The 14,773-nt window shown below is 35.1% G+C and overlaps 7 protein-coding genes across 7 annotated transcripts; 4 read left to right on the top strand and 3 right to left on the bottom strand.

Moving 5' to 3' along the window:
• Positions 1-38: 38 nt before the first annotated feature.
• Positions 39-934, top strand: B0P05DRAFT_549236 (translocation protein Sec62-domain-containing protein). Its single transcript, XM_051579108.1, has one exon. It carries the CDS (start codon positions 59-61, stop codon positions 833-835), a length of 777 nt encoding a protein of 258 aa, XP_051433047.1. The 5' UTR covers positions 39-58; the 3' UTR covers positions 836-934.
• A 17-nt stretch (positions 935-951) lies between these two features.
• Positions 952-3,155, top strand: B0P05DRAFT_549229 (vacuolar protein 8). Its single transcript, XM_051579107.1, has 9 exons — positions 952-1,046; positions 1,090-1,173; positions 1,231-1,467; positions 1,528-1,650; positions 1,711-1,833; positions 1,883-2,005; positions 2,047-2,673; positions 2,718-2,864; positions 2,906-3,155. Exons 1-9 carry the CDS (start codon positions 1,007-1,009, stop codon positions 3,085-3,087), a joined length of 1,686 nt encoding a protein of 561 aa, XP_051433046.1. The 5' UTR covers positions 952-1,006; the 3' UTR covers positions 3,088-3,155.
• A 6,722-nt stretch (positions 3,156-9,877) lies between these two features.
• On the top strand, positions 9,878-10,536 carry B0P05DRAFT_473677 (uncharacterized protein; the record flags this gene model as incomplete). The annotated part of the gene is made up of 2 exons (XM_051574744.1): positions 9,878-9,961; positions 10,210-10,536. The coding sequence occupies 2 exons, from the start codon at positions 9,878-9,880 to the stop codon at positions 10,534-10,536; spliced, it is 411 nt and encodes a 136-aa protein (XP_051433045.1).
• On the bottom strand, positions 10,532-11,915 carry B0P05DRAFT_549214 (ribonuclease P). The gene is made up of 5 exons (XM_051579106.1): positions 11,576-11,915; positions 11,356-11,526; positions 11,186-11,311; positions 10,785-11,142; positions 10,532-10,740 (listed from the first exon to the last, which is right to left on the bottom strand). Exons 2-5 carry the CDS (start codon positions 11,507-11,509, stop codon positions 10,542-10,544), a joined length of 837 nt encoding a protein of 278 aa, XP_051433044.1. The 5' UTR covers positions 11,510-11,526; positions 11,576-11,915; the 3' UTR covers positions 10,532-10,541.
• A 64-nt stretch (positions 11,916-11,979) lies between these two features.
• B0P05DRAFT_598167 (uncharacterized protein) lies at positions 11,980-12,681 on the top strand. Its single transcript, XM_051583170.1, has 2 exons — positions 11,980-12,262; positions 12,308-12,681. The coding sequence occupies exons 1-2, from the start codon at positions 12,049-12,051 to the stop codon at positions 12,628-12,630; spliced, it is 537 nt and encodes a 178-aa protein (XP_051433043.1). The 5' UTR covers positions 11,980-12,048; the 3' UTR covers positions 12,631-12,681.
• On the bottom strand, positions 12,682-13,078 carry B0P05DRAFT_549209 (uncharacterized protein). Its single transcript, XM_051579105.1, has 3 exons — positions 12,975-13,078; positions 12,840-12,932; positions 12,682-12,798 (listed from the first exon to the last, which is right to left on the bottom strand). The coding sequence occupies exons 1-3, from the start codon at positions 13,053-13,055 to the stop codon at positions 12,736-12,738; spliced, it is 237 nt and encodes a 78-aa protein (XP_051433042.1). The 5' UTR covers positions 13,056-13,078; the 3' UTR covers positions 12,682-12,735.
• Positions 13,079-13,084: 6 nt separating this feature from the next.
• On the bottom strand, positions 13,085-14,747 carry B0P05DRAFT_549208 (uncharacterized protein). Its single transcript, XM_051579104.1, has 6 exons — positions 14,711-14,747; positions 14,487-14,654; positions 14,271-14,443; positions 13,654-14,231; positions 13,298-13,607; positions 13,085-13,250 (listed from the first exon to the last, which is right to left on the bottom strand). Exons 1-6 carry the CDS (start codon positions 14,737-14,739, stop codon positions 13,117-13,119), a joined length of 1,392 nt encoding a protein of 463 aa, XP_051433041.1. The 5' UTR covers positions 14,740-14,747; the 3' UTR covers positions 13,085-13,116.
• Between the last annotated feature and the right edge of the window lie 26 nt (positions 14,748-14,773).

Raw genomic sequence — 14,773 nt, 5'->3', positions numbered from 1 at the left:
ATAAAAATTTATCTTTTTTTTTTTTTTTTCTCTCTCTCTTTTTTTTTTTAAATTCAAGATGAGTCACCAACATGGACCTGGATGTAATCATGGACCTCAAGAAGGCCAAAGAACAATTCAAGTGAATGATGCTAATAAGGCAGAAGAAATCTACAAGCTTACAGCCAACTACTTGAAGAATGAAAAACAATCTGGTCTGAAAGCAAGAAATGGTGTATTTAATGGCAAACGATTTGATTATTTTAAGGGTAAAAGAGGTATTGATGCCTTATTAAAAGAGAACTATGCCAAAATCACCAAACATCCTCAACCACCTACCACACGCGAAGAAGCATTCCAGTTGTTCAATGATATGGGTAAATATGGGTTTGTTTTACGTGTTGATCGTGGTGAGTCAATAGGTGGTAAAGGCTCACCTCGTATTCTTCAACCCAACCCTGTTCAGGAAGTACAAGAAGATGGATACTACATGTGGATCTGGGAAGGTTCTCAAGTCAAGAATTACTTGGGTGCTATTGGTCTTGTGTCTGTCATTTTGGCTGGTGTCTTGTTTCCTCTATGGCCCAACTTTTTAAGAATGGGGGTATGGTACCTTAGTGTGGCTGTTCTTTGTTTGATTGGTTTGTTCTTTGCTATTGCCCTTGTCCGTCTTGTTCTTTATATCATTACCTATCCTGTGTTGCCACGTGGATTTTGGTTATTCCCTAATTTGTTTGAAGATGTTGGTATTATTGAAAGCTTCATTCCGTTATATGGATTTGACCCTATTAAAGAAGACAAAAAGAAGTCTAAAAAGAGTAAATCAAAGGAAACTGCATCTACATCAAAAGAATAATAAAAAGATTTTGGCATAAATAATGAATATCTTGTGCTACCAACCAATCATGAGCAATAAAGAGTGAATAGACACTGTGTCGTTGACGTCATTTTCCACGTTGATGATTATTATTATTTTTTTTTTTTTTTTTTTTGAAACGCACTCCTCTTTTTTTTTTACGTATATTAGATGGGAAATTCTTGTAGTTGTTGCTCCAGTTGCTGTGGAAGTAAGCAGACGATACTTACTTTTGTTATGCTGACACTATTTAGAGCGCAGTAGAACAGGTCTTTATGAACCACTTTTACAAGAGAATGAACGTGAAGCTATTGCTGAACTATTACAATATCTTGAGAGTAAGTGATTACAACACAACACAACACAATTCAACAAACTCAACAAACTCTTTATAGATCGAAGCGATACCAACTTTTTTGAAGGAGACCCTTTAAAAGCACTTTCAACACTGGCTTATTCTGATAATATTGACTTGCAACGATCAGCTGCACTTGCGTTTGCTGAAATCACCGAAAAAGATGTTAGACAAGTAGGACGCGATACACTGGACCCTATTCTGTTCTTGTTACAATCACATGATGTAGAAGTGCAGAGAGCAGCGAGTGCAGCACTAGGTAACCTGGCTGTCAACAGTAAGTAACATGCTTCAGTTTACTTTCTATGTTGATATATATATATATATATATTTATAGCTGAAAATAAATTATTGATTGTCAAGTTGAATGGTTTGGATCAACTTATTCGTCAAATGGGTTCTCCTAATGTAGAAGTACAATGTAATGCTGTTGGTTGTATTACCAACCTTGCCACACACGGTAAGTCATCAAGAAAAAAAAAAAGAGAGACAAATAAATGAATTCATGGTGTTTCTATAGATGAAAACAAGACAAAGATTGCCAAATCAGATGCTTTACGCTTATTAGTTGATTTGGCTAAATCAAAAGATCAGCGAGTCCAAAGAAATGCTACTGGTGCCTTACTTAACATGACACATACACGTAAGTAAACACAACTTGGGATGGTTCAAGCACTGACATATTTGTTTAGAGGAAAATCGTCAACAATTGGTCAATGCAGGTGCTATTCCTGTCTTGATTGGCTTATTGAGTTCCCCCGATGCTGATGTTCAATACTATTGCACAACAGCATTATCGAATATTGCTGTAGATGGTAATGTACTTATTCTCGTATGTATCTCATATGTTTGATAGCCAGCAACCGTAAGAAACTAGCACAGACAGATTCAAGGCTCGTCAATTACCTGATTGCATTAATGGACACAAAAAGCCTTAAGGTGCAATGTCAAGCTGCTCTTGCTTTAAGAAACCTTGCGAGTGATGAAAAATACCAGCTTGAGATTGTTCGATGCAAAGGTCTTCCTCCTCTACTTCGACTGTTAAAATCTTCGTTTTTACCTCTCATTTTATCCTCTGTTGCATGCATTCGAAACATATCTATTCACCCTTCTAATGAATCACCGATTATTGATGGTGGCTTTGTGAACCCTTTGATTGAGTTGTTGGCCTATGATGATAATGAAGAGATCCAATGCCATGCAATTTCAACACTGCGCAATTTGGCGGCTAGTGCTGAACGCAACAAACGTGCGATTGTAGAAGCAGGTGCTGTGGAGCGTATCAAGACATTGATCAACAAAGTACCTGCTAGTGTACAGACTGAAATGACAGCAGCAATTGCTGTACTTGCCCTGAGTGATGAATTAAAGCAGAGGTTACTAGGCATGGGTATATTGGATGTCTTGGTTGAGTTGACTTCAAATAAGAATCTGGAAGTAGAAGGCAATTCAGCAGCAGCCATTGGTAATCTCAGTTCAAAAGGTAAACATCTCTTGTGTGAATGCTGTAGGCTGATTCGTTCTTAGTGAATGATTATACACCCTTTGTGAATGCTTGGAATACACCTTCGGGTGGTCTGGAAAAGTTCTTGATTCAGTTTTTATCAGACCAACAAGACATTGCTTTTCAACATATTGGTATATGGACCATTGAACAGTTTTTGGATGGCAAAGGCAAGTAAAGTCAAATAGACATTGATACTGATAGGCTTTAGATGAACGCCTTATGTCTTTGATTGCTCATTCAACTGCTATTACACATTCAGTAGAAAGAATAGTCAAAGAAGGACAGTCACCCAAAGCAGAACAGGGTGCAGATGATGGTGATGATGGTGATATTTATGGATTAGCCAAAAGAGTCTTGAATACCTTGAATGAAATTAAAACCAACAACTAATATAATAACTAAAGACTTTATATGTAGCACTATAAAATAAATATATCTATTTCTTTTCAAGCGAAAAAGTTCTATTTGCCCTTTGAGAAGAAAGCAGAAGGACGGCGGTATAAGGTTAATGGGTCTTCTAAGGACACAGGCTTCTTGATTTCTTGCATATCATAAATTTAGATGACTTTACCTTTAACTGTACAAAGGCTTGTATAATATTCACAATCATGCTTGAGCGTTGTCATGAAATATGACTTCAATTCTTTTTTTTTTTTTTGAAATTGCAGAGGAAGCGGCAGAAGACGCAGTTTCATTATCAAGAACAGATCATTCTCTCTTCACGAACCCTCCCTGGGTCAAAAAAAATAAATTTCACACAAGTGCCAGACTAATGGTACTGCCCGATTGCTGGGCTCGAAAGAACATGTTTTAAACAAAAAGAACAGACTATTTTGATAGCATAGTTGTCGAGCAATGGCGGATCAAAGAATAGTGCATTTAAGCTGTGTTTTGAGCGTTTTTGCTCTATATGTATCACAAAACTTGTTAGATACTGATCTATCTAAAGCAACTTATGTTTCTTTGAGTGTCAAAGAAACATAGAGAATAGAGATACATGTATTGCATAATGTAAATGTAGAGCAAACGAGCATAGAACATATAATTTAGCAGCGATGCGGAGATTAAAGTAAAACAACCCTACTTCTTCATCTAGCCTCATAAAAAATCAAGCCATTCTTGAGAGGTCTTTTCTCGCAGTAGCTGCTCTTTTTTTTTCTTGATTTCTTTGTTTTTTTTTTTGAAATTGTAGTACCCTTTTTGTTTCTTTTAATCCTCCTATAATAAATAATTGTCGAGCACCTCTTTTAGTGGGTCCCTCTCGAGACCACTAATACGTGCGGCAAATAAAATCATTAAAAAAAATCAAGCCATTGCTTAGAACTGCATAAAGACGCAGTTTTATGGCTTTGGTGTAGTGAAGAAGTCAAACGAAAAGGGCAACTAGCCTATCAATGACAAGAGCAAGCTGGCTATGAAAATGAAGCTTACCATAGACAAGCAAGTTAGTGTGGGTGTTAAAAATCCCTATGTGCTGTGCTTTGCTTGTTGAAGGTAATTGATAACGTTAGAGTTTTTCCTGATCTCATGCTTTTCTTCAATTCTAGGCTATCGCTTCTCTTCTTTTTGCTGTCTTCTCAACAATGAAGCAGTTTATCCATTCATTGAACTTCAGCAGTTCAACCTTATTCGTAATGAAAATGATGCACCTTTGCTTGTAGGCATTATACAAGACTTTGTACAGTTAAAAAAAAAAAAAAAAAAAAAAAAAAAAAAACTCTATGCAAGAAATCAAGAAGCCCGTCTTTATTGGGAACCAATTGCTCTTGTTTATGATGAAAACAATAAAATCATTTTGTCCTTTTATAATCTTTTACTTATTCTCTTTTCTTGCAATTGTTTCAACTACAACATAATCAACAACATTTCTTTTCCACATATTGTTTGTATGAGCATTACTGGTTATGCGCAATGCGCAATTGTGTCATGAACAAGTCTGTTTGTCATTAAATATTGACAAATCATTTTATCAGAATGACAATGTCATTTAGCAGCAAGTACAATTAGAAAATGGCTTAATTTTGTTAAAGAGTAAATTATTGAAAAGGCCGTTTTTCTACCAATTACAGTGTGCAACGAACTTTGAATGCAGATTTGTAAATTGATTTCAAACTGGACTTAAATTCAGCTGAGCAAAGCTGCTGATGAAGATGTATATTTTGGGTATCAATGTTCGTTTATTTCTCTCAAAAGATGTATTTCCGAATAACAAGAGTAACAACAAACGAAAGCAACCCAGCAATCAAAGCATCTAGCCACAAAGGAGGAGCAATAGTTGTACTGGTTCCCATGCTCGTATCCATGGCTATTGGTTCAGGTACGATTTGGGCTCCTTGTACTTGAACATATTGAATGGACGAACTGTTCTCAACTTGATCCAAATTATTCAGTAAACTACTGCATGGGCTACTCTTTGGAGCATGAGTGTTAATTGTATGAGGATTAAAAGAGTAATGTAACAAGTCATACCTGTTATTCGAAATCTTAGAAATTCTTGTTCTGAAACACTTATTGATGTGTTTGATTGAAAAAATCGACTTAGATGAGCTTGTACTAGTTGCTACAATAAGTTTATTATAAATATGATGATGGGTAGACAATGGGCAGGCAATAGACGGCCAAACAGGTAAAGAATAGACCCATAAAAAACATTTGGTCTGCAGTATATACGCCTGTCCTTTTTGTTTGTTCCTATACTCACAGTCGACCTCTAAAGCTGAAATTCTCAAACCATTTTAGGCGGTACCGATAGAGTTAATCTGATAGCCAAATAGTGCCTCATATGGCTCGTATTTAATTTGTCCTCTTCCATATTTGTCTTTCATGTATATTCCCTTGCACCAATCTGTTTTTATCTCGAGCTCAACGATCAATGGCCTCCTGTCCTGATCTCTCCATAGATAAACTAATTTGTTCATACTTTTTTTTTCATTGCGCTGCTACGGCGATGACTCTTATTAAAGCTTCCAACCAACCTCTATGCTTCTGAAGTCATGTTTTATAGTTATCATATTAATCAAGCTTTTGTAGGAGGTTTCCTACACTTAGTGTGTGGCCATTGCATTATAAAAAGCGCTTCGTTCTCTAAATTTTCTATTGACATAGTTTCGATTTAAGATCCTGCGTGAGCCATTCAATTAAGTGGTCAAAGAGCTATCAAATTGAACTATGCTGATAGATTTTAATTTGAGTTGTATATTAAACATAGATCACCTACTATATACAGTATACATACTTTTCATGCCGATAAATAGTATTTGAATTTTGATTTCTCGATTAATACTGATCTAAATTTATTTATATTGAGGTCGTCAAATACAGTGTTATCAGTATTTATGCTTTTGACTGGAGCAAAAGATTCTGCTATTTGGGGAAAATAAATCATTTCGACATCTCAAAAGCTATGGGTTTAATCTTTAAAATGACAATCGTACATTGTAAGTTTGATGCAAAAACCGCATGCTACCATAAGGTATAATGTGCTTCATTTTTAATAGCCCAGACAGGTCTTTTAGTGTTTGCTGATACTACAAGACATAAATTGTGGACTAGTGCTAGCTTGATTCTTTCAAAAGTGAATTTTATAGTCTTTTATCTCAATTACGCCGGCAACGTATGGTGATGTCTTGAATTTATAGCAACTATTGATTATGTTGATTGAGATTTATTGAAAATGTTTACAAGACAATTATTTCTAGTATGCTGTGAACTGTGAAGAGGTTTATTAATTTGTTGCATTAAGAGACTTGGTTCAGTAAAGTAACAATAGTAGTTTTGTGGTATTAGTTATGCTTTTGATATCAAATATCAGTTGATATACAGTAGACAGTAGACAGTAGACAGTAAGCAGTAAGCAGTAAGCAGTAAGCAGTAAGCAGTAAGCAGTAAAGAGAGAAAATTCGTATATAGCACAAGTAACTTTGTGGTAGAATTCAGAGGATAAGCCTTATTGCTAAAACTTAGTTCTGTTGGCTCTTTCCTCACAACAAACCTATCAGTGTTGACAAAGGGAAGCACAGGTAATGTTTGTGAACCCTTCTACCAATAATCCCTACAGGTCTACTATGTATCCTTCAAGACAATGCATAGTGCGTTTCCCTCTTTCGGTACTTTGCCTATCAGGAGTAGACGTTCGCGGAAGTTGGCCAACAACAGATACCCTTGTTTTACGCGATTCAATAAGCGGCATCAGTCTTCCTTCTACCAGCCAGTTACTCACAGAGATAAAATCAGAGAGAAGGTTCTTGTCAATAAGGACGTTCTTTTTTTTTCTTTTTTGCTTGTGTGTTCTTGTAGAGTACCCAGAAGACAGATAGACAAAAGAGAATCAGATGGATCAAGTATTGAAATGTATGCTAAATAGTCTCAGCCTTTTGATTTGTAAAGAAGAGACACCATAGTATTGCTTGATTTGAAGAGACGCGGAGACAGAGACTAACAATATTAGCTACATAAATTTAATGCTACATAATACCTTTTTTTTGTTTTGCATTTAAGTCTTGAGAATGAGAAATAAGATGAAAGAAAGACAAAAAAAAAAGGTTTTTTTCTAGACTCGCTTTTTATCATTTACACTTGCTTTGTTCCCATGCTTTAGAGATGAGATCTTTTTGTTTATATTGGCTTCATTATGATGAAAAGAACTTTCGATGGCATAAACAACTTTGTTGATTTGTGTAACTTTCAAAGATCAATTTGCTCTCAAGTATGTAAAAACTATACAAGTCTATATGCTTATTGACAATGTATTATGGCACACAGACAAGATAGAATCTATCATTTATCACTATCTGAAAATATTGTTCTAAAGAGAACATAGCGGATACTTTGTCCTTACTTGTATCGCAAAGTAAATCGTTTGTTTACATTATGTTGATTACTAAACTGATAGTCGAAAGTAACGCCTAGGACCAGTCTATGATCTGTTTACATCAATGAATACGAGTTTTGTTACAAAAGAAAGTTTTGAGTTTATCAAGGTTTTATTTTTAGGGAAAAGCTATGGTAATACTTTTCAAGCTCATGCTAAACGTAATAAGAGAGACGAAAAGAGATATTTAATCATCAAAAATCAATAATAATCAATTATGATTTGTGTGAGAAATAAGCCTCCTTTTTGTGCTCTTTTCATTGTTGGTGTTATTTTTATCTTCACATGAAAGAAAAAAGCGGAGAATGATTATAGTTTAAGTCCTCTGTCCCAGAATGAATTCTGTATCAATTGATATCATGGACGAGTTTTATTATTATTATTATTATTATCAAACATAAAGAGAGAAACATTTAGTTCAATCATAGATGATCAGCTCATGTTATAGAAGAGAAAGGAGAGAAAAAGGGATATTTTTACGTCTAAAAAACTGAAAAGTGCAGTGTCAATTGCATTGTTTATGCAAACAAACAGCTTTTGTTGTAGTATAGAATCAGATGCTCTTTCTTTCCTCTCACCATAAACTGATCCTTATCAAAAGAAAAAAAAAAGGAGATGAGTGTGAAAAAAGAAAAAGCAGATGGCATATAAGATTATAAAACACTTTTTTTTTTTTTTTTTTTTTTTTGCTTTCAACTGCTCCTTCATAATCTTAGTTGAGTTGCTAGCTTGTTAGTATTGTTCTCTTGTTTCTTTGGTGGTGGCCCTGTATTGTTGTGTTCTGATGCCGTGTTCTAACTTGATGTTTTTGAGGTAAGTTTTCCCTTTATGTATATAAGTGTATGCACTGGATCCTGTGTGCTTGTTACAATTAAAGACTACGCTTTTTTGTCAGATGTTATGGCATTTCGATGAGGAATTGTATAGATGTTGTCGCCAGTTAGCAATGACAATGACTGTTCGTTTTTGTAACGGGGGTGTCTCTGGAGATCTGAGAAAACTGTCAAATTGCAGAAGTTTGATAGGGTATAGAAGTGCAATTCGATTGCCTTCACACAGCTGTTCCTGAGAATAACTTCTAAATGAAGTGAAATCAAAGATCGGCACTATTTATTTTTTAGAATGAATACAACGGTACTCTCTTTTTTAAATAAGTATCGTATTTAATATTAACAATATGCAGAACGCAATAACGAGAAACTGCTGTAAATATATGCATATGCTAGGATAGATGAGTTGAATAAATATTATAACTATAAACTCAAACTCTGTGTGGTTAGATATGCCTTAAATGGACTACATAATCTCATGATAAAAGACATCCACAGACAGTGATGCTTAAACATACCCTCTTTGGCCTCAGAAGTATTATGTACTATTGTGAATCTTACTCGTGCACATCTTGTGCATCAAATAATGTAAGAAGAGGTACCATTTTACTAGTCGATATTCACAGACTACTTGAATAATGATTCTCAGGAATGAGCGTCTTTTTTTCAAAAATTAGAGTATGAATGGTTGATTGGAAATCATTGGAGAACAATTAGTTTTATTTTGGGATGATTCTGCTTCGTGTTGATATCGCAATATGCGAATATATACTCTTGTGAAGCTTACTAATATGTATAGCACACACATAGGCGATGCTATTGCTGAATTTGCCTCTAATTTGTCGTGAATGCATTGCAGGATCATAGTTAACTAAAGTAATTTTAGATGAAAGCATCCTGTTACAGAGCTATTGATATCTTGTCAGATATATCAAGTTTCTAGCCGATGGGTCAATTTCAGGAGAGATGCCATTACGATCTGTCCAAACATTACAAGAGGCTACGTTATTAAAAGTTCCAGTACTAATGATAAGGGAGACAATGAACACATTTTTTACTGCCTTAGAATAAAGTATGAGTTTATTAAGCACTGTTTTGAGACTCTTGGCTGTTTATTTATCCAAACCAGTGTAAAGAGTTTGGCATCATTGAAGCGATATCACAAACAATAGCCAAGACATTCATCCTTTATTTAAATAGCTCATGGTCAAATAATAGAAAAATAAGCAAATCAAACCAGATGAGCCATTGCACCTGATAAATGATTTCCTTCCTTACAATTTAGCTTCAAAATGTCTTATTACCATTGAAAGCATTGGCTGCAGATAATAAAGGCACCCCCTCTTTTGACTAGAGATCATCTCCGGGAAATCAAAAAAAATTTTTTTCTTTTACCGAATGACAAAGTTGATTGTGTAACTTAAAAGAAGATTTGTCTATTTTTTTTCTTTTTCTTTTTCTTATCACTACTTACATTAAAATGTCCACTCCTCAAGAAACCAAAGCCCCTGAACCCACTTTTGTTCAAGCCAAGCCTTACAAAGTTGATCTCGAACCTGGAAAGGTAACAATATATATATATATATATATATAAAACGAATGCTCCTATCTGTTTGAAACTAACGCGCCTTTTTATAGGAATACTACTGGTAAGCTTTTTTTTTTTTTTTTTTTTTTTTTTTTTTTGTAGTCTATTTCAGCCTTAACATAAAATAAAAGGTGTACCTGTGGTGAATCTAAAAACCAACCCTTTTGTGATGGATCTGTAAGTAATAGTTTTGTTGCTGCTTTTGTGATTGATGTCTTGATTAGCACAGAGAAGCAGGTCTTTTCAAACCCAAGAAGATCACTGTAGATGAAGCCAAGACTTATTACTTATGTGGATGCAAATATACCCATAACGAACAAGGTTTCTGTGATGGTACTCATCGTAAAGAAGAAGGCATCAAGAAATACAATGAATTTTTGCTCAAGGCCAACAGTAAGCTCAAGACAGAATACCAACATGTCCTTGATGCTCAAAACGAATTACAAGCTCAATTGCATGCTTCTCAACGTAAGCAAAAGATTGCCAATGTCATTGCTGGATTGTCTGCTGCTTTAGTCGTCGTTGGCCTTGCTATGAAATACAAGAAATAAATAGTTTATTTTGTAACATGATGAGACCCCAATAACTGGTAGACATAGGCTGTCTTGTTAGGCAATAATAAAAATGTATAATCGTTTTCTCCATTTAAATAATGATAGTGAGGACCCATTTGACTCCATGTAAAAGGCGAGTCTTGATAACCCCAGCAAGTGATAGAGGCCCATTCTGATGTTACACCAGATACCATCAATTTTCTATTCAACATGTAAGCCTTCCATTTGATCTGTAGTACACTTGCCTCACAATGGTCATGATATTGTGTATATTTGTGGTGGGCAAAAGACCTTTGAAATGGATTAATGTGCCTATTTGACTGTCTAATAAAGAAGCAGGCGTTTGGTATACAGACACAAATGGATCAATTTGGTCATTCTTTTTGATTCGACTGGCTTTCATATGCGCCAAGCCAAGCCATTCTAATGCTTCATTTGCTCTTGTGTCCCAATGTTCTACGGGTGTATTTACATCATGCATTAAATCAGAAAAGGAGGGAATGTTGATATCTGTCAATGTATCGAATTCAGCTGTCATTTCCTTCTTCTCGATATACGTGATGTTCGACATGGACCATTCCATATCCACCATGGCTCCTGTTACTGTATGGATTCAGCTATACTGTATGAGACAAAAAGCACTTACATATGTCTGTTGCACAAAATACCATTTTGAATTGACATGTCAATGTATTCTTAAGACACCATTCGAGTCGATTGAATTCCTTACTACCTGGCTTAAAACGATCTTTTTTGAGATCAATCATCACGACTAACAAACAAGTAAATAAGGTTGTTCAGTAGACCAAGACATACTGTGCTTATCATGCTTCATATCTGCCTTTGTTCTCTTGATGGCTTCAATACCAAATGTTTCGTAGGTTTGTTTCACTAGACTTAGACATAGTTTTCCATCTGGAGTTAATACGACCACATTATCTGTATTCAGGCGAGTGTCTAAACTGTGCATGGTCAATGCGTATTTGCCTATGTATGTATTTACTTATTTATTTATTATAGATTTCTATCTATTTACCTGACTTGAAATATGTTTGAAAAAAATCAGGTTCTAATAAAATACTTAAAGGGGCTTGTATTTCATAAAAACTACCCAATGTTTGTTCCAAGTGTTGTCTTGCTTTGTTTGCAGGAACACAAGGTAAAAAGACAGTCAACTAAACAAGTTAAATATATGTGTGTAAATTAGTCTACTTTACTGCTCGATTTAAAGGGTGTCCGTCAATAACAGGTTTCCATGTCTTTTCATGTTGTTCTAAATCAACATAACTTAGGTTAGTATAAGACCTTAATGTATCTATATGAGTAAAGTAGGTCTTTTCAGCCATAGTGGAAACAAGAAAAAGTGAAAAAATAAAAAAAAAAAATAAAAAAAAAAAGGATAGGACTGGTTTTTTTTTTTTCTGACTAAAGAACAACATTAGCTGTTTAAAGCAAATCAGCCAATTTTTTTTTTCCACTTCTATCTTCTTTTTTCCTTCTTTCAACCTTATGCATATTGAAATAGCTCAAGCAGTTGACTTTTTAGGCAGACTCTTACAGTCCAAAGTAGAGCAGGACATTATTAGTCGCTTTAAAGACATGTTGACTAAATTGCTTGTGGTTCGTTTTCAAGATCACTGGGACACACATCAACCTTATAGAGGTAATGGCTTTAGAGCCCTTTCCAACTTTAATGGACAACTAGACCCTATTCTTGCTCAAGGTAATCTTATATTCAATAAGGCATAATACTTATATCTATGTTTAGCTGCTATGAATGCTCATATTCAGCCTAATACGATCCATGTCCATCTTCCCCGTGATTTTGTGTTGTGGATTGACCCATTTAGTGTATCTTACCGAGTAGGAGATCATGGTAATATCATGACTCTATTTGAAGATCGCTCTCGTGGCAGAGTGACCTTAAAATTAGATCCTGCCATTGTCACCTCTTCTTTGTCTCCTTCTATTCAGCCTAGAACATCCACACCCATTCGTATCTCTCCACCCAATAGCCCTGATACTATTGCTTTGCTTAATAAGCCCCAAAAAAAGAAGGATGAAAAGCACAAGGTGATTTTGGCGAACTAGTTTCATTTTTCTTTTGCATTTCTTTATTATTCTCATTCTCATTATTGTACATGTTCATTTCTTTTGTTTATAAGTTTTTCATTCAAATAAAACATCTTTGTTTCTCTAAAAACTACCTCTTCTCTGTAGATGTTCACGAGCAGATGTACGTAGATTCGTCATGGGATTCTAAGCATGTCAACAAGTAATGTTACAGGATGCGAACTTACCTGAGTTGATTCGTGTTGAGCAATGAAGTCAAGTGGAAAATAGATCAATAAGAAACAAATACAAAGACTGGATAGGATATAAAGTACTGTTTTCTATGGTTCAGTTAACCACCTTTGTCATACAGAGTTGATTACCTCTTGTAACAAATAATTCACAAGTCTAGTAGAAGCTGTCATATAGCCTAATCCAAAAGCCAAGATAGACCATTTCAGCATTGAAGAAAATAAGAAAAAAAAAAAAAAAAAAAGGGGGTGGAAAAATTTATTCTAATAAGATTTAAAGAATACCTTGTCGCTTAAGGTCTTCATATGTCTTTTTGTTATAGACATTGCCTTCTGCATCTTCAAATTCTTCAACTGTGTCTGCTCTCATTTCTTCAGTAATACCTTCTCTCTTTTGTTTTTCATATACTGTCATTTTATGAGTAACAGAGATAGCTAGATCAGTTTTTACTTACAAGCATAAGCATCTTCAATCTTGGTAATTTCATGAAAGGATCGTGTATTGGGTATGCCTAAACAACGCATACCGTGTGCATGTCTCCATTCTTGAAAGTGCTTATCAAACGCCTTTCTGCCCATATATACATAATTACCACAAATCTCACAGGGATATTCAACACCTAAACCATGTAGTTTATATAACCAATAAGGAATAGGTTTGCCATCCCAACCAAGTGGTAACTTGAGAGGATTATAGATTCTTTCATCATCTTCATCTTCTGATTCTTGATCTACAATCTCTACTTGTTCTTGTTCTTGTTCAAGCTTTGTTTGGGGTGAGTTATTGTACTGTATCAAACATGTAACTTACCGTTCTTTCTTTGTCTGTCAAGGCTTGCTTTCTTTCCACATTAGCCTTTGTTTCTTGTCTAAAGTCATCCAATGTCTGAGCATAAATCGAAATCAATCGTTCAGTCCATGCAATCATCTTTCGCTTATCATCTCTATCACTTCCTTCTTGTAATTTCTGTTGTGCCTTGATATGCTTTTTAGCAGTCAAATGAGCATCATACACACTCTGTTTGGTAAATTGCTTTTGACAGGCTTCACAGAACAAGCCATGACGTGTCTCCCATCCCTTGACTTGTCCTTGTTGCCATTCCTGATCAAACGTTTCCCATGCCTTTTGTTCTAAAGACTTGAGATCAAACAATGGTTTTGCACGACGAAAGAATCCATACAAATAGTCTTTGAGTTGATTCAAATAAGACTTGTATTCTTCTGTTGTCTTGATAGATTTGGGATACATGCCAAACTCATCAAATTCATCCAAGTATTGAAGATAGTCTAACTTTTTAACGCCCTTCAAGTTGATATAGATCGTATGCAGTTCATTCAAGTCCAAGTATCTGCCTGTACTTTCTTCACCAGAAAACATCTTTTCGAGTTCTAATCTTATGAGTTCATGTGTTTCGACATGTACTTTACCTTCAAAGTCATCTTCTTCTTTTCGTTGTGTAAGATAGATAAACTCAACTTCTGGTGGATCAACAGGTTCATGAGGGTATTTACGATGATGTTCTTTAATCACTTTAAGACGTTCATAGAATTCAGTAAATTCAGAAGATCCTGATAGTGCTTCCATTTCTGATTGACGTAGTCTGTAAATCAATGAGTTTGAGAAGAACGCGTCTTTGTAGTTACCCATCCTTGTCTTGATAGAGTTCAGCAAGATAAGCACTCTTTTCAGCAATACGCGTCAAGAATTTATCGACAATGTGTTCGCTATATAATCTTTCTCGATGTGTCTTTGCATCATCCATGTATTGGCTGACAATAGCTTGTTCAAGACGCTCAATATCTTCATGCGCACTATATGAATATGAGTTTGTGTGTGTGTGTGTGTGTGTGTTTTATCTCATTCTTACCTTCTCTGCTTTTCAAGAATGTTATCCATAATGGTGCTAAAGAGAGAGAAAGAAAAAGAAATT

The sequence above is a fragment of the Gilbertella persicaria genome (genome assembly GCF_025201335.1).
Source record: "Gilbertella persicaria strain CBS 190.32 chromosome Unknown B0P05scaffold_30, whole genome shotgun sequence".
NCBI classification, from domain to species: domain Eukaryota; kingdom Fungi; phylum Mucoromycota; class Mucoromycetes; order Mucorales; family Choanephoraceae; genus Gilbertella; species Gilbertella persicaria.
This window is presented reverse-complemented; position numbering and strand designations above follow the sequence as displayed.